Raw genomic sequence first — 24497 nt, 5'->3', positions numbered from 1 at the left:
CTAGTTTGGATCTGACCTAAGGAATCAAAGGTATTAACTTAAGAATCAAGACGGTTATTATATTAGGTTATCATGAAACTATTCAAGACTTAAGAAATCCAAAACGCAGTACAAAAAGAAGAGCAATGCACCAAGAAACAAATTATCATAAATAAATAAAAAAGACAAAGCCCGCTCATGACTAGTTTCAGGTTGTGTAATGAAAGTAGTCAACATTGTTGTTTCTGTTGTTGTCCGCAACGGGGCTGGTTACAGAGCTGCTGTTAGAGAGTGAGCAGAACGTGGACTTTTGCAAAACACCTGTAGGAGAAGATCCCAACGTGGGACTACTCGTTGTGCTGTTAAGCACTTCCCCTAACGGACCTCCTAATGAGTTTCCCCACGAGATTGGTATCCACGTATTCACCTTTCTCGCAGCCTCCAGCGTCTCCTGCTGGCTTTGGATCGGTAGGTCTAGCCTGAGAGGCGAGAGGGCGGTTTTGTCTTGAGCGGTGGAGGAAGGAGACGATGATGTTACTGGAATTGACATTGAAAGCTGCGTCCAATCCGATTTCAGCTCTTCAGGCTTGTTTTGATTGATGCTAAAGTCTAGGTACGACGATGTGAGCAATGAAGGAGAGGTTACGTGACCAAACCCAAAAGAGCTGTTGTTGTTGTTTCTCTGTTCCTTGGGTGGCAAGTTGACGGTGGATGGATATATCACATTCTGGACTCTGTTTTTTGCAATAATAATATGTAAGCAAGCTATGAAACAACATGCAAAAGTATTGAAAAGATAAATATATACCTGTTGTTAGGTGATTGAGATGCAGTGTTACGCGATGCAACCGCTTTGGACGCAGCGGTTTGGCCAGGTTGGACTTCCACAGGCTTTCTTGAACGGTGACGGCCTCTGTTGATGTGTCTTTCACAGTACTTCTGATCAGGAACAGCGTCTTTTGAGCACCGCCATTTCTTACCGTCTGTTCTACGGCATCTCCCTGGCTCAGGATCCATTTTACCTCCTGCGAAACCTAGATGGAATGTTCCCCATCCAACTGCACAACAGCCAGAGATTAAAAAAAAAATCATTTTTTTCATTAATCCATGTTTTAAAAGACTTTTCAACCAAAATGACATGAGAGAATGCATCCTATGAAAGACACAAGCATTGGCCAAAAATATTGAGAGGAGTAAAGAGCTTACAGGAACTGGGAGGAAATGATCTATAAGGGTAAAAGGACTTTTGGATAGAGATGAGCAAACTAGAAGGAACAGGGACATTGGCTGTGATATACTTATAGATCAAGGCCTGTTGCTCTAGCTCAGCCCATTGAGTCAATGTAAAAGGTCCTTTCCCTTGCATGCTCATCATCATTCCACCAGAACCATATCCTCCTGCCAGCATTCCACACAAATGTGATTTTTAAAGTAAAAAATCAAAACTCTTAACAATTTTACATAAACCCATTTCACCAAATCTAGTCTAAGCCTAATCCCATGTTTTTGTTTTCCAAAAAAGTAATAATAATAACAATAATGATAATAATAATACCTCCTGGGGTTCTACAATAAGGAGGTGGAAGCTGGTGAAGAAACGGCGAGAGAGAGTTCTTGTTGTTATCCAAACCGACATATTTACTGAAGTCGAAAGCTTCTGGTTTATCTGAGAAGCTAAGCATGTGTTCTTGCCGGCGAGAGTCAGAGGAGAGAAGAGAAGCAGATCTTGCAAGAGGAATGCCTTGATGAAACGACATTGGTCTGCTATAAGCAGCTGCGTAAGAGGAAGGCAAGTGTTTGTCTTCTGCTATTGTTCTAGCTAGCTTCGAGCTTTGTTGCAAGCAATCCTCACCGTCGAATCCGGATCTGTCTTGTTTGGATTCTCTAAGCTCTTTTAGACTTGGTGACCCGTTAACATTGCCAGTTACCGACCCAAGATCCATTTAAAAAGCTATAAGAACTAATAAAAAAGAAGCTAGATAATGACTTGAGAGGGACTTGCCATAGGAAGTTGAGCAAAGCTCAAGAAGATGAGAGATGGGGAGAAGAACGAGGCGGAAGTGTAACGTTTGTGTATACTATTAGAGATTTTTTAATGTGAAAGAGATATTATTATTTTTTATAAATGAAAAAAAATTATAATACTTAAAGATAATTGGTTGAGGGAGATGAAGCTTTGGGAGGAGACAAGAATGGTGTACCTAAAAACACATTCCGGATCTCGGACATGTTACAACATATATATCCATGCTTTTTATTATTAACCTTGCTTTATACTATTCTTCTTCTTTGTTTAGTTATTTTGCTTTAAGGGTACAAAAAACTTTAGCTTATAATTTCCTCCGTTGGGACTGGGAGTATTATTACAAGTAATTTATATGGAGTATATATATCGAAGTTGGTTAAATATTTAATATCCGAGTTGAAGTCTTAAGTTTTGTACAACATGGTCCCAAATCTCATCATTTAAGTATGGTCGTAGTTTCTCTGTTAGAACGTAAGATGTTCAACAATGTAGGCTATTTGAAGTATTGGGACATTTTTCCCAATTTGTATGCGAATTATTAATTGGGTTTTTATTTTGTTTTTTACTTAATTTTCTTCACTTGTGATCTATCTATATGCATGCTAGCTGTAACGGTGTTGAAAAAAGGAAAAAGTAACTGTAACCTGTGAATTTATTAGATAGTTTTGGTAACATTCTTAGGAAGTTATTTATGATTTATAAAATAAAGTAACATTGTCTATGTGATGTATACTTAGAGTGTTGTAATTCTTTTTTTTTTTTTTGGTAAAAGAGTGTTGTAAGTCTGAACGTAAATTTGTAACGGAGCTTCACTAGAATTTGCAGAAGGAAACAAAGGGTATACTTTGAGTGAGATTTACTGATTTACAATACATATGTATAATGTGTATCTAATACACTTTAAGAGAGATTTTTTGCCATCTGTGAGATTTTTTAATCTATGAAAACAAATAATAGAATTGTCCTATTCAAGTAATGAATAATAGAATTGAGTGGAGTACCAAATATTTACCAAGAATCACGTGGTTCCAATGATATTTTTGGACCATCTTTGTCTTCGCCTTGATGATTTTGGTTATATGGAGTGGGCCACTTTATTCTTGATACAATGTATTGAGTGATTTTAAACATCAACTGTGACTGACTACTACGTGTTCGGACATTTATGTGTAATTAAGCAAAAAAGTATAACCTTGTTTGATTAATGTGGCTAGTACGATAACGTTACAAATTATCGAAGTTTACGTATAGCTAAAATAATTTATTTACTACTTTAGCAATATAATATTACGAGACGTTGTGTCCAAGCTTTGCATAAGCAATTTGAACAGCATACTTCTTTAACTTATATCTCGTTAACACGAATACAAGTGCTATCTACGTATACTTTTATTTTTGATCAATGCTATTGTAATCGTATGTTTGCTGAAGTAATGATTATTTACATCATCGATGCATGCGCACCACTCGTGACTTTATTGTGAGGAGTTAGTTTCCTTTTAGGACATTCAAGCAAAGCGTTAACTAACAGTCTAACATCGTTAAGCTTAACGATAAAAGGTGCAATCCCAGCTTTATTGTGACATCGTTAAGCTTTAACTAAAATCTCTAATCGAGTTTATGTTAACCATAAAATTCTGCGACATCGTTATTTGCATTAGTCCATTTTCATACTCCTATTTAATTTGTAAGATTAACGATAAAAGGTGCAATCCCAGCTTTCTAATACTTACGTTGCAGATTTCACAAATATTAAACAAATATTTAATTTTAATTAGAAATATAATATTTTCAGGATTAGCTATTTCCCAAAATTTTAATCGAATCAAAATTTAATAGACACAATTAAATTTCTTTAAAATTTATAATTTATCATTATTATTTAATTAAATTAAATTACATTTGAAATGTAAACAAGTATATCAGGGTTTAATAATTTTACGGTTCCGTATCAAATTACGGTTACATTAATTTTTTGCGGGCTACCTTTTTGTACGTTTCTTAGCCTCCTCCGCTTGGGTTTCGACCTATATCCTCTGCTTCCAAAACCAAGATAATAAACAAAACAAAAGATGATAAAGCCAATTCTTTATGCAACCAAGGCATTTTGGGAGAATGGATGCAGACTTTTAAAATCATAAAATACCCTAATAGCTACACTTCTTGATAGTCTACAAAGGCAACAGATGTTTCAAATAACGACACGAAATTGAGCAAAAAAAAAGAAGGAAAATAGTTTAAAATACAATTTCACACACACACACACACACATATATATATATAGATATTTGTGCGAATTTTACATTGATCAAGTATGTTCTTATGGATGTGCTTCTTTTTTTTGTTCACAGGATGTGCTTCTTTCAAATCGATCTTCAAACTGCAATTAATATTCAGTCTTTACTGTTATATAAATTAATTCTATAAACACTAACTAAACCTCTTAAAGTTATCTCAATTCTCAACTAAAGTATATGCGCTGACGATATGGATGTGTTACGTTTTCAGTGACAACAATACAGTATTTTATTGGGTAACTAGATTTTGATCCGCACTTTAAAGGGCGGGTATAATTTTTATTTTATTTTTTGAAAATTTTAATTTTTATATTTATATTATTTTTTTTAAAAAAATTGATTTTTATATTTATTTTATTTTTTGTAATCATATTTACGTTTAATATTTATTTAATTTAATATAGTTTTGGTAACTATATTAAATATGTCAAGTTGTATAACTTTTCACTTATGCCATATGTATTTCAGAAATTATTTTTAAAATTTATTCCTAAAGTTTGTAACATATTATATTTTTGTAATAGTTACCTAACACAATTAGCCAAGAATATTCGTATCCAGAAAAACCCAATTCGAAATCGACCCGAGAATCAAAGTCGATTACTCTATTAGGTCTGGCCTATATACTCTAACGGTTCTTAGAGTGTTATATCCGAAACCAAGATCAAATTTAACCCGCATCGAAAACCAAACAAGTTTTTTGAAAAAATATTGAATTTTTTTTTTAATATATTATGTTATATATTTGTAAATTGGGTTAATATGATCTTCACTAACTTTAAGTAAAATCACATTGAATAATTTTTTTTAATCAAATAACCTATTTAAAACCCATTAAACTAAAATCCATAGAATATATTAAAATAAATAATACTTCCATAATAATATCAGATACACATTAAAACTATATTCAGAATTTAAATTAGATATTAGCCATATAATTAGGTATCAAATAGAAGCTGGTTAACATTATATATTTAAATGCTATATCTTCTAGGGAATTTAGATGCAATTTTAAAATATGTTGATTGAAGTAATAATCAACTAACGATTTTGATGCTATCATGCACTTTTCTCATCTTTATTTAATTTCAGTTTTTGTTTGATTAAATAAGATTTATAGATGTAAACAGAAAAAGTGGATCCCGATTATTATGTTCAAGTGGTGATTACATCCACAATATATAATTAGATGCAGTTAGTACTTTTTTAAGTATAGATTGTTGAAAATAATTAGTTGGACTAAACATATATCAATAGGTCATGTTCCTAATTTAATAGTATCGATTAATTAAAATCGGAGAGATAATAATAAGCAGGAGGAGCGTGATGTTGTCAGTAGTATTTATATTTGTGGAATAAATGTTAAAAGAAAAACCCTAACTAAGGAAAACAAAACGTTTAACCGTATATACATATATAAATATGCATGCGAATATTATGAATTTTTAGCGCTAAAATACTCCACAAACAACAACGATTAAAACATTAGCGCTAAAACCATATATAAATTTTAGCAAAAAAAATAAAATAAAACCATATATAAATTGAATAAGTTTTTTTTTCTTAACTGTATTTCGACAAGAAAAGTTTTCATCCGAGAAACAGAAGTTGGTTTAGAGTTTTGACGTCTCAATTATTGATTTCAGAATGATAATATATTTTATTTCCCCAAAAAAGCAATTGACAAATTAATAATTAGCCAAAAAAGAAACAAAACATTGGGAACAAGGAAAAAATAGTGGTTAAAAAGGTAAATTTGGGTAAGATGTGGTGAATAAATGAAGTCGAGCATTGATTATCGTGTAGGAGAAGAGGGACCCATTGAGAGTGTCGACGTGATAGGTGAGACATATGATAGGCTCTCTAGTCTTCTTAGGGGTTAGACTTTTAGATTAGTAGACAGCTAAGTGGTTTTGTCGTCAAATCTGTTTTAAAGACTTTGGTTTTTGGTTTTGTTTATAGTCAAAGCCTAAAAGGCAAAAGCTCATGCGCTACTCTACTAGTACTATGCATGTGCATTTTACGCCTAGAGATTATACTCGTATCTCTTGTTATTCTTTGATTTCAAATAATTTCATATACATATGTGGCTAAAAACATTTGAGATTTTAGATCTGATGCGAGATTAGATTTAATCAGCTATAGGATATCCATATTTGTTTTTCATATACCATTATCTACAAATGCTTTACTCTGTATGTAATTTGCATCTGTTGTACTAAAGATATGAATATGTCGTAATAACTAAAAAAGTCTGGTCTAATGGTATATGCATTTGTAGTATACGAGTAATTATTTGGGTGGTAAGGTGAATCAATATGGTTTGTGTTTGTTGTTAGGAAGCATAGTCGTATAAACATGCATGGGTCCAAATCGTATCTTCAAACAAGTTTTTTTCGCTAAAGAAACAAATTTTATTAACGAGAGACCAAAATGAACGTATGCTTTACATTAAAATGGAAGGTTCGTAGAGATAAGGCGGAGGGAGACATGGGCACAAATAAGACATCAAAGCATGGGCTCCATTCTATAATATTTTCATATGCCCCTTCTCTTTATTGTTATTCTTAATAATTATTCCATATAAATCGTATAATTATGGGTCTCCATTTCAATTTCATCCATTGTGTCCAGATTACACTCATTCAACGTACATGTCGCTCTTTCCCGTTCTCTCTTCTTTTTCTATGTTTCCATACTCGTGGTGATTTTTGTTCATGCATATACTAGAAAAGTATCCTTTATCCGCGACAAAAGAACAAGATAAATATACTAAGATATTACGAAAGATCTATAGTAACATTATATTGTCAATTGTGCATTATGGTTCTGGCTAGACTTTTCATTTTGCAAACTATAAAGTAAGAGTGGACCACTAAAGACCATTTAAATCAAGTACCAATACATATTCTAATAAATTAAGTTTAATTTTAAAGGGCTTTTAAGCATTCTTCTCGATATAAAATAAACAACAGGTTGTAAGAAAAGTAAGCGCCAAAGCATTAATGGGCTCAATTGATCAAAGTAAATAACTAAATAGAGGCCCATTTGCAAAATGGGTCCAAAATGATTTACTACTATTTCTGAATATAATTTTTTGACGCTGAAACAAAATTTTATAAACGAAACTGCAATCGATCCGTAAATATTCCTTTTTTTTTCCAACAACAATTTTATTTATATAAAATGTAAGATTACACATAAGTAATAAACATACAACCAAATGTAAATCTAAAATAAAAGATAAAATCACAATAAGTTTTCTTCTGAATCTTCTTAGTGCAATCTTCATGGTTGGATCCGTAAATATCCCTTATGTAATCTATAACAATAATACGTAGATCTCGACAAAAAAAAACAATAATACGTAGATATAAAAAATAGTTTTCCTTGGTATCTTACTCTAATTTTAGTTTGTAAATTTAAAATTAACAAAGAAGTTCATCTCTGTAATTAATTTATTTAACCTCACACGCAAAAAAAAAACCTGCTATATAAATGAACCAAAAACATGGATCCAGAATTTGAAGACCAGGTCTGTTTGTGGATATAATTTAACAAATGATTCAACCTGTCCACCATAAATTAAAATAACAATTGACAAAATTTAAAAATTTAATAAACGAGAGTGGAAGAAAATTAATGGCTGTCATATTCAATACATTCCAATTCTAACTATTGGGTATTTTTAATTTGTTTTGTTATAAACTAAATATATATAAAGGGTAAAACCAGGCACAAAGCCCTCTCTTTGGTCTCATTCTTATTGCTTTTCTCATGAAAAGCCAAAGCCAATAAACAGTGTAAAGAAAAAATATTAGGAAGACAATTCAAAAGGGATCTTGCAGAACTCGTGAGAGGCATGTATCAGTAAAAGAGGCACCTTCCTAAATTATTAGTTTTCTTGGAGTTTTCTTTGTTATACAAATTTTCTTCTGGATGACTTTTGTGACTATAATCAGAAGCATGATATATGAAAGGAAATTCAAAATTCGCATACTTTGATATGTGATAATCAAAGCTTCTTCTAAAATTTTGGAGTAAGATTCATAACAACTTGGACGTAGACTTTTTATTAACATAAACGGTTGATCCGGTCGTTCCGGAAAAGAATACATTTAATGCTATAGAGTGGATTAGCTGAAAGTATACCATACTACTACTTGACTCGAGTTTGGAATACCTTTCGACTAATGTCAAGGGTGGACTGATCATCTGTTACGGTCCACCATATAAATCACTTGGGCCGAAACTCAAGTCCACATTGGCCAAGTAACAATAAACATTTTGCAATCCAACTTATTACAAGTTTAATCTTATAGACTTCTGTCCTTGCAAGTTTGAGGAAGCATTATATATTCTCTATTTGATTTACGTATTATTAATAACCAGTGCATACAATAAATATGTATAGATGACCCTGAATCAATGGTAAATTATTTGAATCATGAATCTAGAAAAAAGATACTAAAATTAATAAAAAAAAATGGAAGATCATGGATTGCTCCTATTCTACTATGCATGGTTTTTATTCCATTAGGATTGAACAAAAAAAAATTCCATTAGTTTTTTTTTCTTTGCAAATCAAATCACAATTTTGTTACCCTTTAGACAAAGGAGACGGACTTCGCCAACTTTACATATCTCCAGTGGCTTTTTGTCAATTTTTGCGAAAGAATATCTAACTAATAAACAACATTTTAACAAAACAAGAATCTTTGATTACAGAGTTTATTTTCAACGGAGTGGAATAGCTATGACCTTTTTACATGTATAGAATACGTAGGTGTACTTCTTACAGAAAATACACCATTCCTTTATTCATTAATAATAAATGTGAATGAATCTAATAACTAATAGGAATAGTTTTTTTTGTATACCAGACGCGATGACGCCAAAGGATGGATCCAATCCATGGGTAATGGATATGCAGAATAAAGAGAGAATGACATAAGGATTCAGATGTGACATGACATATTGGCCTCGATTACTTGGACTATGACATTTCAGACCTACCGATTTTTGCAGTTCTTAAATAGTCGGATAACATTTTTGTCATTAAAATACTTACAATGTTAAAAGAGATCATTACAATTTTGTTTTATAAATAACCCTGTCCATTTTTGTTTACTTTACAGTATCCTACCTGTTTTTTGTTGCATTAATATAGTTAGATTTGTGTAATTCTATATAGTGATGAATTTTCACGATTAGCCGTTAGAAACAAGGTTCTAAAACGCAGCCGAGTTATCCGATTAAGCGGTGCCGGAGCACTTGGCTGAGGTCCACCGTGGCGATTTCATCATAGGCAGCCCAGAAATCGGATTCATCAAAAAGTTCATCCTTTAGAAGTTTCAAATGTTTTAAATTTCATGTTGGATGACAGATCCATGAATTTTATGCATAAACAACAAAAAAAGCTTATAAAATTTGTTGATTTTGATAAAAATATACATTGAAGGCGAAAAACAAGTTGCAGAAACCCTTAGCAAAACGCGTAGAAGAAGATGATAAAATTATAATTATGCCATTTATTTAAGAAGCATACAAAAATAATAAAAAACGTCATTTGGATTTCGAACTTGACATGGAATGAGAAAATTCAAGCTTATTTACCACCAGACAACATTAAAAACTAAAAAACAACATTAAAAACTAAAAAAAATAATTAAAATTACTCTTCGTTAAATTCCCATTTATTCTCCGAGTTATTGATAAATTGCTAGGCGTAAACCGATCTACCAAGCTTGCAGGTTTTGGGATTAGTGTTGTGCCAAAAAGCTAAGTAAAAAAATGTTGCTAGTGGCTTAAAGCTATAATATAATTAAAATCTTGATTAGACAGGAAAAAGAAAGAAAGAGTTAAATTAATAGTATCAGTCCTTTCGGGAACATCTGATTAAAATCAATAGTACTGTTTTGTGATAAGTAATTAAATACATATGAAAAAGGCCTCCAATGGAGTTTATTTTATTTTATTTTCAAGCATGCGAATCGTAATAAAACTCAGAAAAAAAGAAAAAATAAAAGTAGAAGACATGCTCTGTTAAGTGGTCGCTGTCTTCACTCTCTAATCTTCTCTGTGTATTTGGCAGTTGAATTTCTCTGCATGCAAAATCTAATTTTAGATTTCGTGTTGGATTCTCAATACCTTCACAAACCCCCAATCTACCCCTGGCATCAAACGTCAACGTTGATATCTCTCTTACATTTCCCTTATTTATTTATATATTTAAATATAATGTACGATAGAGTGTTCCTTGCCTATTATTACTTTCTACTCTGCTATAGAGTGTTCCTTGCCATTGTTATCTTATCCTTCTCTGTGTGGTAATTTCCATCCAACTATTGATTTCCTTACGATAGTTGAGCCCATCCTCTACTCTGCTATAGAGTGTTCCTTGCCTATTATTACTTTCTACTCTGCTATAGAGTGTCCGTTGCCTATTACTTCCTGGTTTCAGATCTGTTTAACTTCCTCTAGAATGGAATACTCAATGTTAAATTGCAGATTTATAGCTTGGTTGTGGTTTCAGATCTTGTTTATCAACACTCTTTTGAAACCAACTTCAACCTTCCTATTACCATGGTTTTTGTATCGTTGCTGCTCATGTGTTGCAAGGTCAACCTTTGGTTTGGAAGATTGCTCTACAGATGATTTGTTCTCTGTACTGTTCAAAGGCTCAGCATTTTGGTGTTACACCGCCTCTGCTATTGTAGCCAGCGTTAAGATTGTTATTCCTGCACTAATTGCAGAACCAATCACAAGCATTAGATCACTGATTGTGTTCTTTGTTTCCCACGGCTTCATTCCACTGCTTAAGCCTAGTGTTGGCGAGATACGAGGACGTCTCTGCAATGTTAGTTGTTTATGTATAATGATTGCTTCTATCTTTGTGTTTTTGCTTGCCTTTTGTTGCAGCAAAATTGTTAGCCAGTATGGCTTTGTTATCATCTTTGTAAACAATTTCTCCTCTAATGGAGACTAGTTATCTATAAAATCTTGTTTGACCAAAAAAAAAAAAAAAAAAAATATAATGTACGATATAATTTAATTTTCTCGCGATTTTAATGATTTGTCTATAATTGTGTTTCTCCTTTCTCTGTCACCATACATGCAAAATCTCCTGCATTCTGTCTCGTTCGGGTAATTATGTAAATAATAGTGGTCCTAATAAACATCTTAAAATTTGATCCGTTTGAGTAAAAAAAGTTTTTTTTTATGTACGTGTGTTTAATTTCAGTAACTATCCACATGTGAGATATATATTTTTTGTTTCAAAAAAAAAGAAAAAAAAGAGACATATATTTTTATATTGGAAGTATTCAATTAAATGAGTTTGGCATTAATGTTTATACGCTGACATTACCAACCAAATGTTTCTGCTTTTATGGATAGTTCTATATGTTGCACTTGATTATAGATACTATATAAAACTGGGCTTATTATAATCTGTACCCTGAAAAGTTGGACCAGAATGATATTCGTGGATTTGTTTTGCTTTCTTTAACCAACTAATGTGATTATGAGGGAGTAAACCTGTTTATTGGTGTTTTATACACGTGTATTGACCTAGTACAATTCTACAAATCTCAGTGAAACTCTAAAACTCAATATATGGAAGAATCTATTGAAAAGCACAGTTAGATATATCTTCTTTCTTTACCGCTAGGATTAGATAGCTTGATAAAATAAATTGAAAGTAGTTTTCATAATCAACCCAATAAATACGCACACTTCAAGGGTATAATGGGCATTGCATAGTCAGCATGAAACCAAAGAGTCATCTCTGTCCTAAAGAACCTACAGCTCATTCGCTCGTGAACGTAGAGAAAATTGAATAATGCGATATATCACTATGCGTTTACCGTTAGCGTTTTCTATCTAATTTTTGGAGGTTGTTAACATTTTGTGCTATGTCGTCGTTTGATAAATGCTTTGAGAGAGAAAAAATAATCAAGAAAACTGTTGGAGAGAAGACAAAAACAAAAAAATAATTGGATACACAAATGGTACTATTTAAATTTGATATTTGGTGGAAAATTGTTGATCATTACCAAAATCAAAGGAAGGGACCAAGGACCTCTTCGTGCATATGATTTCCCTCCAAAACAACTGCTCCCACTATCCTTTTTTTATCTTTCCAACAAAATCATTCGCACTAGAAAATCTGTCTCTTGATCACTCTCATGCAAAATAATTTAACTCTCTTAGGTTATTTCTTTCGTAATCTCATAATATTGCTGTTTCCGGTTTATTATGTGACGATACTGTATCTGGATAAACACCTTCGTTCATATATATCTATTCATTTTTGTTTAAGGATATTAATATTCATAATTGATCGTTAGAGCCGTGCTCACCTTATCAATTTTGGGGCATTGGTCCGAAGCCTCCTCTCACATTAATACATTTTAGGGTCTCCATATTCATCATAATTATCCCTTAATACATTTCAATAATATGACCATTTCTGCTTAGTTGTTGTGAATATTAATTTCATTGTATATTTTTTATTTTGAATGTCAAAAACATTTTTCTACATATAATTTAAGTTTGTATATACAATTTTCAGTTGTAACCAAAATATAACTTTTGCCATTAATTTTCATAAGATTAATTTTTCTTAAAAAAAAATTTAAAATATAAGATAAGAAAACAATTTATTTTCTGGTTCGTATTAAAAAAAATTAATACGCATATTTGATATAAAATAAATTATTTTACCCTAGGTCCCTAATAGCCTTCGCACGGCACTGTTGATCGTATGTGATATCAAGTATTCATTCCGTTCCTAAAAGATCATTGTTTTAGAATTTTAACACTTTTTAATAAAACATATTAAAACTTAGCTATAAATGCATAGTTTTTTGTAATTTTATATTTCTTATATATTTAAACCAATAAGATTTTAAAAAATGCAATTAATGTTTTTGAACTTCATAATTTCTCATTATTAGTTGACAAAAGTTATATTGTAAATATAAAATCTGTATCTTTTTAAAACAAAAGCTTTTTCTAGAATATGAATCTTTTAGGAACGGATGGAGTATCAATTAAGAGCATCTCCAAAAGAAACTCTATAACTCCAAATATAGAGTTTTTTGCTCTCCAAAAAGAAACTTCGAAACTTCAAATTTGAAGTTTTGAAGAGTGAAACTCCAAATATAGAGTTTCACTTTTTAAAACTTCAAATTTGAAGTTTCATATTTTTATTTGCATTTTGGTCCTTACAATTATAGATCATATTTATAATTCTTAAATATTTTTTTGTTTATTGTTTTAATCCTTAAAACTTTTATATCTCATAAATATTTTAAATTTGTTTTATAAATTTAAGTTTTTTACATGAAATTAAATAAAATTTTAAAACAAGATTTGTAATATTTTAAAACTAGAATTAAACAACAAGAATATTACAAAAAATCATAATAAAAACTTATTAAAAAGACACATGAAGACATAATTATTACTCAAATTTAAATATTATAACAACACTAATAGTCTGGTAAATTTGCTCCAAAACCTCCCAAATCTTTAAAATATTGCCCAAACAAATTTTGTGTAACCGAAGATGATTTTTCGTACGATTTTTTCTTGTTCAGATCGAATGTATTCACGAATATTAACATCATCGATAGAAGCTAAGTTTTTTAGAAATATTTTATTTTCCTCTTTTACTTCTTTAAAAGCTAATTTTTTTTGCTTCATATTCGTCATCATCTTTTTTGCCCTGCTTGTTGTACTTTCTTTTTAAAGATCAATGATTTTTTCGTTTGATGATATCAAACTATCAGCGGATATATTATGAGGAGCATTACGAAAATAATTTTATGGAATAATGTAGTATTTGCTTGCAGTTTAATATTTAATTATGTACTTTTATTTATAATTTTATATTTTAGTGTAAGATTTTTTTAATTAATATTTCTGTAATATTTATATATATGTACTAGTTATTTATAGAAGTTTTATGAATTTACATCAACTAAGATAAATATAAAGACTATAGTGTAAAATATAAATAATTTTGAAGTTAGATTTGAAGTTTTGTTTTTGGAGAAGAATACATTGAAACTTCAAATATAGAGTTTTGAAAACTTTAAAATAGAGTTCCTTTTTGGAGATGCTCTAAAGTATAGTTGTCTCTTGAACAATTAATTACTTTGTTTTAATGCTACTTTTTTGTCACCGAAAATTATGAGTGGCAACCCAAACGAACAAGTAACAAAGAGAAAAACTTATATAAGCTGTTAGAATGTCGAGTTTTTGATTAATTTGGTAACGAAAGTAAAAATGTATTGAGAAAAGAAAATATAGAACGGCCGGGATATAGAGTCGTCGAGGCCTTCTAGTCGAAGGAAAATTTTGATATGAAATCCCTCGTCCGAAAACAAGCCTCGTATGCTGCTCATTAAAGGATAATCCAATTTAATGCTTTGATCATTAAAATAAAAGTTTTCGCTTTTAAAGGCTAACGACCGTTTAATCCATCATTAGGAGAATATTAACTTTGATTAAAATTCTTTATCCAAAAGTAACCCTTTTTACACAGAATGAAATTTGAGCATTATTAAATAAATTTACGGCTTCCGATAATTATATGTTCAGCGTAACTTATAGGAAAATATTAACTTTTTAATTCTTATTTAAATCCAGAAATAATATTAATTTGATTCTTATTTAAATTTCCTCTGCTGCATACTGCAGGTATTTGACCAACGACTATACATTAAAAGCAAATCATCCAGCAGAAAAAACGTTTTCATGTGGTCAGAATCATATAAGTCTTAAATTTTTTTTTTGCAGGGAAAACTCTTAAGAAAGTTTGATAAAATAATGTAAAAACTTAAAATCACAAGTTTTTTTTGTTTGAGCAACAATCACAAGGTTTAAACTAAGATATAATCAACGGCTCGGACGATTTTATACATAAGTTTATGTTTTATTTAGCTACTGCTTTATTATTCACAATAATGCAACACGAATATTGATTTAAGTATTGACTAAACTATTTCCATTATAAAATTGGAAAAGAGTGATAATTAAGTCAAAGTGATTAAAGATGGATGGGTAGTCCTTCCGCAAAACGGCGCCGTAGAGGTGTCTTATCCCACAGTACAGCTGGTTGTGGCAGACATCATAGGGCCTACGTATATTTGAGCTTTACTGTACGTATAGTTAGTTCTCACTGTTCACAAAAGTTTAGTTCGTAACGTATATAATTAATATATGCATGTAACAGTTTTAGTTTAAACCACTTTATTTGTTTCATGCATCGGGATCTAGTTCGTCTTTTTCCAAAAAAAATATCTCCTTAATCCAACCTGTTAAACTCTTGAATACAATGTGTTGCTGGGGGTACAAACATGTCACAAATATAGAGACAGTATTGTGTAGACGTATTATTGTTTGATGTATTGCGAAATCAAATACTATAAATACAAGTAGCGACCACTCGGTTTAAAATCTTGGAAGGTTACAAAATAAGAAGATGAATTCAAAGGATGCAGAGCTATATATGTCGGGTCATTTAGAGCCGTGACCCAAAGGTTCGTCGTAATTTCGACGGTCGATCATGAGGAATTTTGGAGTTTTCTTCACCCTTTTGTGGACTTCTGTATAGTTTTTGTCGGTTTATAGGTTTGTATTCGTATCCACTTTGTTTTTTGTTCCTGTAACGATACGTACTCTAACGATTAGAATAACGTTTCAATTCCAATTTTATGATTATTTTTCCATTTAAAAAGTGATTTGTGCTACACAAGAAATACTATAAAAACAAAAAGAACAAAAATAAATAAGTAGAATCATTTTACTACGATTTTTCAGGAGTTAATCTTTTTGTAAGAGATATTTGTTATTATAATATATTTGAGACAAAAATATCCTCTCTAATATTTTGTTAGAAGAATCTTGTTATCCGTAGCAAAGAGTGTTTTAGTCAGTACGTAGTTGTTCATTTACGCATCTCATAGCCATAACCATAACAGTGTAGTATTAACTTTGAAATGTTACCAAAGACTTTAGCAAAACATTATATAATGATAAGGTGGAAGATGAGGAATATGTAGGGCTAAAAGCGAAAAAATGAAACTAAAAGCAAAGAAACGTCTTTCTCAATAAGAACACAGATCCCAACGGATTCAAATAACAAATCTTTGAGCGTTGCTCTTCGCTCCATATAATAATAACCTCTCATAAACCCTTATCTTAAATCCTAAAGCCCCTTCCTTCCTTTCACTTCTCCTCCGAAACAAATAGAGAATAAAGATTGTGTGTTCGTTCTTTAGTCAATGATTGCGATTTAGCTTACCACTTCAAGAGATTTAAAAAAAAAAGTGTGAGAGAGGGCATAGATATATATTGAAGAAAGAAAAGAAATGAAGTCTTTCTGTGATAATGATGATAGTAATACGACTAATTTGCTAGGGTTCTCGTTGTCTTCAAATATGTTGAAAATGGGTGGTGGAGAAGCTCTTTACTCATCTTCGTCGTCTTCAGTTGCAACTTCTTCTGTTCCACCACAGCTTGTTGTTGGCGACAACAGTAGCAACTATGGAGTTTGCTACGGTTCTAACTTAGCAGCTAGGGAAATGTATTCTCAAATGTCTGTGATGCCCCTCAGATCTGACGGTTCTCTTTGCTTAATGGAAGCTCTCAACAGATCTTCTCACTCGAATAATCATCACCATAGTCAAGGTTAGTAATAGTAATGTCTTTTTTTTTCTTGTGTCATGTTTGATGGGAACAAGTTACAAAAAACCTAATTGATGGGAACATATTTGGTTCTAAGGATTTATGTTTTTTTTTTACATTTAAACGTTTTTTGGTTTATTTTTAGTTTCATCTCCAAAGATGGAAGATTTCTTTGGGACCCATCATCACAACACAAGTCACAAAGAAGCCATGGATCTTAGCTTAGATAGTTTATTCTACAATACCACTCATGCGCCAAACAACAACACCAACTTTCAAGAGTTCTTTAGCTTCCCTCAAACTAGAAACCACCATGAGGAAGAAACAAGAAACTACGAGAATGACCCTGGTTTGACACATGGAGGAGGGTCTTTTAATGTAGGGGTATATGGGGAATTTCAACAGTCACTGAGCTTGTCCATGAGCCCTGGGTCACAATCTAGCTGCATCACTGCCTCTCATCACCACCAAAACCAAACTCAAAACCACCAGCAGATCTCTGAAGCTTTGGTCGAGACAAGTGCTGGATTTGAGACAACAACAATGGCGGCTGCTGCTGCAAAGAAGAAGAGAGGACAAGAAGTTGTCGTTGGACAGAAACAGATTGTTCATAGAAAATCTATTGATACTTTTGGACAACGAACTTCGCAATACCGAGGCGTTACAAGGTTCTATTTTCTAATTATAACTTTTTTTCTTAAAATATTTGACTTTTGTTAATAAATTTCTTGTATTTAATAAGGGGTTAAATCATGTGAAACAGACATAGATGGACTGGTAGGTATGAAGCTCATCTATGGGACAATAGTTTCAAGAAGGAAGGTCATAGCAGAAAAGGAAGACAAGGTATATTATTTTACATATTTTTATTTTTTTCTTGAAGCTTAATATATAACTTTTTTATTGGACATGTTACTGACACTGAGTTCTTATTTTCTCTATGTGTGATTATGATTTGATGATCCTCTTCACAGTTTATCTGGGTAAGTACACACTTCAATCTTCATGGATTCATGATTCCCCCTAAATTTTCTAGGGAAAATAATGATGGATTTTGACTGCTTTTTGTTTGATTAAATCTTTTTTAGGGGGTTATGATATGGAGGAGAAAGCTGCTCGAGCATATGATCTTGCTGCACTCAAGTACTGGGGTCCCTCTACTCACACTAATTTCTCTGTAAACCATTTTCTCTTTCTTTTTAATTTTTATTTATTTCCAACTGTATATCTCTTTGACTTTAATGTTTTTATATTAACGCTAATGGAGCTTTTTTGGGCGGGTTTAAAAAAGGTGGAGAATTATCAGAAAGAGATTGATGACATGAAGAACATGACTCGACAAGAATATGTTGCTCACTTGAGAAGAAAAAGCAGTGGTTTCTCTAGGGGTGCTTCCATCTATAGAGGAGTCACCAGGTACCTTAAAGTTCATTAAAATAACTTTTTAGTATATAGTTTTTGTTATTTATTTCATATTGACTTCGTGTTTCTGTTAAAATAGACATCACCAGCATGGAAGGTGGCAAGCTCGGATCGGTAGAGTCGCTGGAAACAAAGATCTCTACCTTGGAACTTTCGGTAATTTTCACCCATGAATGTATCGTCAGTAAAATTCCTTTTCACTTCCTTGTATCTCACGGAATATTTTTTTTATTTTGTTAGGAACTCAAGAAGAAGCGGCGGAAGCCTATGATGTAGCAGCTATCAAGTTCCGTGGCACAAACGCGGTGACTAACTTTGACATAACAAGGTACGATGTTGATCGCATAATGGCTAGTAACACTCTCTTGTCTGGAGAGATGGCTCGAAGGAACAGCAACAGCATCGTGGTCCGCAACATTAGCGACGAGGAAGCCGCTTTAACCGCTGTCGTGAACGGTGGTTCCAATAAGGAAGTGGGTAGCCCGGAGAGGGTTTTGAGTTTTCCGACGATATTTGCGTTGCCTCAAGTTGGTCCGAAGATGTTCGGAGCAAATGTGGTCGGAAATATGAGTTCTTGGACTACGAACCCTAATGCTGATCTCAAGACCGTTTCTCTTACTCTGCCGCAGATGCCGGTTTTCGCTGCGTGGGCTGATTCTTAATCCAATCTAATGGCTAACTCTGGTTTTCTTGGTTTAGGGTCCAAGTGTTTAAGTTTATCTCCGGGTTTATCCGGTTTGAATTACTATTCGGTTTAGTTTATCGGTATAAATAGTACGTTTAGAAGCGGTATATGTTTCTTTTGAGTTGTATTCATGTGAAACAGAATGAATCTCTCTATAACATATGTTATCAATGCATTTCTTTTTACAAACCTTGCATCTTAGTTACATACATATAAATTATCAAATGAGTACGTAAATTTATATTGATAATTTTGATATTGTAGTCATCTGAACATGGAAAAGATCTTGGTGAAATCATGGAAAATGATATAGACCAACTCAAACAACACCACATTAGTAGCATGTATGTTTTGATACTCAATTTACTTAGATAGTTATTTTTTGAAAACGTGAACATTTAGAGACTGATTTGATGGCATTGACGGTTTTGGTAATCGATTAGAATGTTAATATCGTATAAAGATAAGGCAAAAATATGAAAAGAGAATGTGCATGGAGATGAAATGACCCATATGTAATAATTAGGTTTCTAGTCACTTCAATATATTTTCCTCATACATTGTTCTTTCTAGTACGTCGAAACAAGAAGATGAAAGTGAGTTGAATATGTAATGTGTCTCCAATAATGCGATTTGCTTTATTGACCATATCGTCCCACAACAATCCAACATACCTCACCACCTCATTTCTATATTCACTCCTTTTGTCTCTTTTTCACACCCCACCCCAGTATCAGCTTTTACCTAAAGTTTCACCAAAATTTTAAAATATTCCCTCCTCCATGATTTTTAGGGAACTTTTCAATAAATAAAAAATTTTAATTAGTAATTTTAGAAAAAGAAAAAACTAGAGATAATTTATTGATGCCACGTACTATGAAATAATGACGCCTGACGTAATATCACTGTAGCCCCATACGTGGGATAAATGAATGTGTTGGTTCAGTTGTTGAACTTGAAAGATGAATGTTGAAACCATTGATTTTCTTTTTACATACGTAATAATGTCCTTTGCACATGTTGTTCCACACGTGTGCATGAATTGGCCCAAACTCGGTCGTATGATGTGGAGGAGTTGGTTTTAAACCCGTAGACTTGCGTATTATATCGGCCCATGGCCCATTATTAATTCCAGCTTAGGCCCAAACGTTTGACTCGTTAAACAATTCAACTTTGTGTTGTGGTGGTTGATTGGTAGGAATAAGACTGTAGGGTCCGAAATATTTAAGTCCACATAAAGTCATATCACATATGTTTTGGGCTTAGATATTCTGTCCCAGTCGTATTTAATTGCACTTTAATTGTGTCGAAAATGTAACGTTTGTTTGTTATAGGAGATATGAAGGCAATATCATCCCACGTAGGGCTGTTCAATATGGTAAAACCGAACCGTACCGAACCGAACCGAACCGAAATAGACAATATGGTTTGGTTTTGGTATATACCATATAAACCGAATGGATATAATTTTATAAAAACCGTAAGATTTGGATATGGTTTGGTATATAACCGATTAAACCGAATAAACCGAACAAAACCGATTAAAAGTAGAAACACGTAAATATGTATCTATTTTATAACAATACACGAAAATCTATTTGTTACATAAGTTAAATTTGTGTTAATAACTATTACTATAAGTTTATAGTAATAAAGAGCCTTAATTTGTAAAACACTTGAACTATAATTAAATAACAATACATCGCAATTCAGACATCTTATTTTCAAAGTCTTCTTTTGATCTTTTTGCTTTATTTTAGTCTTCACTAAATTAATATGAAGATTATAAATTTGATGGACAATAATTAATGGAAAATCTTTACAACTTTTTTCTTATCTGTAAACAAACAGAGTTTCATGTTCAATTGAAAAAGCATGATTTTAATGAACAATAAATAGGGAAGAGTGAAAAAACTTTTCTTTCATATTTCTTTTTTGTTTCATATTTTTATTTTCAAAATTTCAAGCTTTGATTTTAGTTATAGATTTGATTATTTTATTTGATGGTAGAAGCATTTTTACTTTTTTGTTCATTTATTTGAACATGTAATATATTTTTAATAAATGACTATGTTGACAATATGACTCTAAAATTCATATAATATGATCTCAAACTAAATAATTATGTTTTTTGGTATAAAACCGAATAAACCGAAAACCAACGGTATATATTATGGATTTAGTTATATTTTACTAACCGAAATACCGAAAACCGAAAAAAACCGAACCGAAACCGAACCGATATCCGGATTGAACACCCCTAATCCCACGTGTCTTCTTCTTCTGATAATTTTCGTTGTCACTTGTGGGAAGGTAATCGTGATCGACAGGTTTGGGTTATATTGGTATAAACAACAAATTAAAAAACCATACCGTAAGAATAATTATAATTAGCATTTCACTACAAAAGTTAAGGTTAAAAGAACTTGAAACACACAAGACATGTCATTCACCCATGTGTTTAAGGTTTGGTTATATTGGTACAAGAAAACAAATTAAACCATCACTGTTAGATAGTATATGATAATTAGCATTTCATTACAAAAATTAAGGTTAAAAAGAAGTTGAAACACGCGGATATCTCACTGGCTAATGTGTTTAGGTTGATTCTGTAATTACTAAAAATATTTTTAATAACTATGTTAACAGGTATTTATTGTAGGTTACGGCTTACCTATATTTTAATTTTTTATTTTCGTCCTTGTAAACTTATGAAATTAAGAAGAAGCCACGAGTTCGATTCACAACCACATCCTCTTCATCCTTGACATAATAATACCAACAAGATTGTTTTCCTTACACAACAAAAACTACGCGTCGTTTCGTAACAACCCTCCTCGCATCACCGGCATTGATTGGCCCTCTAGCGCGCGGCGGAGATAAATGGCCGTCGATCACTTAATCCTGACAACGTTCGTCGCCTCCCTATTTGCGTCTCTTCTTCTCTACCTCTTGTGTCGACGTTGGAGCAAGAAGATTGTGAGCAAAATCAACGAACCCTTAACGGTGAAACCTGGAAACGATGACGTTGATATCATCATTGTCGGTGCTGGTGTTGCCGGCGCTGCCCTTGCTCATACACTTGGCAAGGTAATCAAGAATTGTTTATTATTGTTATTTATTGGTATATGTTTGTGTTTGAATCTTATTGAATTGTTTATTTAATTATTATTATTCATCGTCTCTTAGCTTCACAGGATTCTTGCAACACAAGCTATGTTAGGTTTACTTGACAATCGTGTGCTCTAACATATGAAACATGGGTTTTGCTTGTTGCTGATTTTATGGTTTCTCGCTGACGTCACGGAACCAAAGTTTAAGTTCTTTTTTGGCTGTTGTAGGAAGGGAGAAGAGTTCACGTTATTGAAAGAGACTTAACCGAACCTGACCGGATTGTTGGTGAGTTGCTTCAACCAGGTGGATACTTGAAGTTAATCGAACTCGGGCTTGAAGGTAAATTAACATCAACCAATAGAGATTATCTCATTTGTCTAGTTTCTTGTGTGTATTGATTTGTTACTACTGCTTGATTGTAGATTGTGTGAAGGAGATAGATGCGCAGAGAGTTCTTGGTTATGCACTCTTCAAAGATGGGAAACACACCAAACTCTCTTACCCTTTGGATCAGTTTGATTCTGATGTTGCTGGTCGTAGCTTTCACAATGGTAGATTCGTGCAGAGGATGCGAGAGAAAGCTTCTACACTTCCCAAGTAAGAAGTACACCTTTTTAAAAAAAATTAAAGAAGTATCTCAGACCTATTGAAGGACCCGGATTAGAGGAGAGGTGCAGCTCATGAATAAACTTTCTGTCCGGATAATCAAATGAAGCTTAATTAAAATTAAATATGACCTTATATTCAGCAGCCATAAGATGAAATGTCAGTGGACATTCGAATCCGGATTGCTTAGTTTTCCAAAGTTTGCATGCCTCTACACCACCACTTTGTGGTTTATGCATCTTTTTAGGTCTCTTATTACTATAGAATCTGACTTGAGTTTTTTTTTGTTTCAGTGTCCGAATGGAGCAAGGAACAGTGACATCATTAGTAGAAGAAAACGGAGTAATCAAAGGCGTCCAATACAAAACAAAAGAAGGACAAGAACTTAAATCATATGCTCCACTCACAATCGTATGCGATGGTTGTTTCTCCAACTTACGTCGCTCTCTATGCAAACCCAAAGTAGAAGTACCATCAAACTTCGTCGGTCTCGTCTTAGAGAACTGCGAGCTTCCCTTTCCAAACCACGGCCACGTTGTCCTCGGCGACCCTTCACCCATTCTCTTCTACCCCATAAGCAGCTCTGAGGTCCGTTGCTTAGTGGACGTACCTGGCTCAAAACTCCCTTCACTCGCAAGCGGCGACATGGCTAAGCATCTCAAAACAACCGTTGCACCACAAGTACCGGTCGAGATCCGAGAGGCCTTTCTCTCAGCTGTTGAGAAAGGTAACATAAGAACAATGCCGAACCGTAGCATGCCTGCTGATCCCATCCCTACACCAGGAGCTCTCCTTCTTGGTGACGCGTTTAACATGCGTCATCCTTTAACCGGAGGTGGTATGACCGTGGCATTGTCTGATATAGTCATCCTACGTGATCTTTTAAACCCTCTCGTCGACTTAACCGATAAAGAGTCGTTGTCCAAGTACATCGAGTCTTTCTACACGTTGAGGAAACCGGTTGCGTCGACTATTAATACACTCGCGGGGGCTTTGTATAAAGTGTTTTTGGCGTCTCCTGACGATGCGAGAAGCGAGATGCGTCGGGCTTGCTTTGATTATCTTAGCCTTGGAGGGGTTTGCTCGTCGGGACCCGTGGCTTTGCTGTCGGGTTTGAACCCGAGACCTATGAGTCTTGTTCTTCATTTCTTCGCTGTGGCTATATTCGGTGTTGGTCGTTTGCTTGTGCCTCTTCCTTCAGTTAAGCGGTTGTGGCTTGGTGCTAGACTCATCTCGGTACGTTGCTTTTTTTCTGAAATAGTAAACTTTGATTAGTGTAAAGGTTTTAACGTTGAATCTTTTTTTTTCCATTGTTGTGAAACAGAGTGCTTCGGGGATTATATTTCCAATAATAAAAGCAGAAGGTGTGAGGCAAATGTTCTTCCCTCGAACCATTCCTGCCATCTACAGAGCTCCTCCTGCTCATTCTTCTCCTCAATGATGACGTCATAAACATTGCTTTCCAAGACTTTTCATGTATAAGAATATAGCTACGTCGTGGTCTGTTTTGATTTGGTTTGAAAAATGTGTCACGTTCATTGAAAAGAAAATAAGATTTTATCATGTAAAAGTGTATCTCTCTCTGTTAATTGTTAGAAACTTGCGTGTATGCACTATGAAGGTTTGTTTTAAATCTTTATTTATCTTAGTCTCCTTTTTTCATATT

At 33.0% G+C, this 24497-nt stretch overlaps 3 protein-coding genes and 1 long non-coding RNA gene across 4 annotated transcripts; 3 read left to right on the top strand and 1 right to left on the bottom strand.

Annotated features, from left to right (window-relative positions):
- Positions 1-33: 33 nt before the first annotated feature.
- LOC103858126 (growth-regulating factor 2) lies at positions 34-1922 on the bottom strand. The gene is made up of 4 exons (XM_009135456.3): positions 1535-1922; positions 1186-1377; positions 788-1037; positions 34-713 (listed from the first exon to the last, which is right to left on the bottom strand). Exons 1-4 carry the CDS (start codon positions 1920-1922, stop codon positions 188-190), a joined length of 1356 nt encoding a protein of 451 aa, XP_009133704.1. The 3' UTR covers positions 34-187.
- LOC117126599 lies at positions 1910-11337 on the top strand. Its single transcript, XR_004449265.1, has 2 exons — positions 1910-2977; positions 3091-11337. It is a non-coding gene; the product is annotated as an uncharacterized LOC117126599 (long non-coding RNA).
- A 2725-nt stretch (positions 11338-14062) lies between these two features.
- Positions 14063-19300, top strand: LOC103858033 (AP2-like ethylene-responsive transcription factor ANT). Its single transcript, XM_009135345.3, has 8 exons — positions 14063-17007; positions 17150-17672; positions 17768-17850; positions 17979-17987; positions 18093-18181; positions 18296-18420; positions 18506-18582; positions 18667-19300. Exons 1-8 carry the CDS (start codon positions 16689-16691, stop codon positions 19086-19088), a joined length of 1647 nt encoding a protein of 548 aa, XP_009133593.2. The 5' UTR covers positions 14063-16688; the 3' UTR covers positions 19089-19300.
- Positions 19301-21860: 2560 nt separating this feature from the next.
- On the top strand, positions 21861-24493 carry LOC103857940 (squalene epoxidase 3). The gene is made up of 5 exons (XM_009135229.3): positions 21861-22201; positions 22453-22564; positions 22648-22822; positions 23125-24067; positions 24156-24493. The coding sequence occupies exons 1-5, from the start codon at positions 21995-21997 to the stop codon at positions 24270-24272; spliced, it is 1554 nt and encodes a 517-aa protein (XP_009133477.1). The 5' UTR covers positions 21861-21994; the 3' UTR covers positions 24273-24493.
- Positions 24494-24497: the final 4 nt, after the last annotated feature.

Source organism: Brassica rapa, chromosome A01 (assembly GCF_000309985.2).
Source record: "Brassica rapa cultivar Chiifu-401-42 chromosome A01, CAAS_Brap_v3.01, whole genome shotgun sequence".
Taxonomy (NCBI): domain Eukaryota; kingdom Viridiplantae; phylum Streptophyta; class Magnoliopsida; order Brassicales; family Brassicaceae; genus Brassica; species Brassica rapa.
This window is presented reverse-complemented; position numbering and strand designations above follow the sequence as displayed.